At 41.9% G+C, this 1,479-nt stretch overlaps 1 protein-coding gene across 1 annotated transcript; it reads right to left on the reverse strand.

Moving 5' to 3' along the window:
- Window positions 1-224: 224 nt before the first annotated feature.
- On the reverse strand, window positions 225-1,157 carry LOC142855657 (olfactory receptor 1073-like). Its single transcript, XM_075982114.1, is given in 3 exon segments — window positions 225-800; window positions 802-899; window positions 902-1,157. Coding segments are annotated over 3 exon segments (930 nt in total).
- Window positions 1,158-1,479: the final 322 nt, after the last annotated feature.

The following is a 1,479-nucleotide window of genomic DNA, read 5'->3' on the forward strand; positions in this document are numbered from 1 at the left end:
GAGTTCATATATGCAGATGTCTTGCTGGGTCAAGAAGACAATGTTCCCTTGTAGTCATCCACTGCCTCAGGCTCTTATACTTTTATCCTTTCTTCCAAAATGATCCCTTAGCTTTGGGAGTGTGGTTGGTATACATGTTCAAGATAAAGAGAATACGAGATTTCAGAATGTTCAGCTCTTAAACTGGAATTTCTTGTTTTAAAACATAAGACCCAAGACAGTAATCACTTTTCTAGTTTTTCTCTCACAAAGTTCTTCAGAGCTCTCTTGATGTCGTTGTTCCTCAGACTATAGATGAAGGGGTTCAGCATGGGGGTGACTACAGTATACATCAATGAGGCTATTGCAGTGGAGTGTGAGTTTTGGGTCACAGCAGAACTGAGGTACACTCCTAGAAGGGTACAATAGAATAAGGAGACAACAGAGAGGTGAGATGCACAGGTGGAAAATGCTTTGAACTTCCCCTGTGCTGAGGAAATTGCACGTATGGAGGACACTATCTTGCCAGAGTAAAGGATGCCAGCGAGACAACCACCACCCAGGAGTGCAGCTAAAACATTCATTACCATATCATTTAAAAAGGTATCAGAACAGGCAAGGTGAACCAGCACACTAAGTTCACAGAAAAAATGTGGAATTTGCACATCAGCACAGAATGAGAGCTGCAGCACCAGGGAGCTTTGTAATGAAGAATTCATGGAGCTTGTGATCCAAGACACCAGAACTAGGGACACACAGAGCTTAGGTGTCATAATGCTTGTGTAGCGCAGGGGGTGACAGATGGCCACAAAGCGGTCATAAAGCCATTACAGCCAGGAGGAAGTTATCTAGCCCTACAAATAATGAAAAAAAGTAAATTTGCATGATGCATCCTTCATATGTTATGGCCTCGTGGTGTGATAAACATTCACCAGCATCTTTGGGATGGTAGTGGAAGTTAGGCAAATGTCCACAAAGGACAGGTTGGAGAGGAAGAAGTACATGGCTGTATGCAGGTGGACGTCTGAGATTGTGGCCAGGATGATGAGAAGATTCCACAAAATGGTCACAAGGTACATGGAGAAGAGGAGCCTAAATAAAAGGGGCCACAGTTCTGGGTCTTCCGAAAGGCCCAGGAGGAGAAACTGTGAATTTTGAGTATCATTTTGCTGTTTCATGTGCTGTGACTGCTGGAAAAGACAGAAATAATAAGACTGCTATGGCATGCACACTAATACCAAAATATAAAAACCACAATATAATAAATACATGTGAAGAATAAAGTCCCCACAGGCAAAACATAAGAAAGAAAACAGTCACAATGGCTGTAGAATTCACAGGGATTACTGCATAATGAGATCTCATCATTGCTAGAAACATGAAGATACTTAGACAAAGTAATGCTCCTAATGTATTATTGGATTCACTTGTCTATAGTCAGGACTACAGGTTATTTGTGTAGCTTATCAGGAAGTGTGTGTATGTGTGTACGTGTGTGTG

This window comes from Microtus pennsylvanicus, chromosome 8, assembly GCF_037038515.1.
Source record: "Microtus pennsylvanicus isolate mMicPen1 chromosome 8, mMicPen1.hap1, whole genome shotgun sequence".
In the NCBI taxonomy this organism is placed as follows: domain Eukaryota; kingdom Metazoa; phylum Chordata; class Mammalia; order Rodentia; family Cricetidae; genus Microtus; species Microtus pennsylvanicus.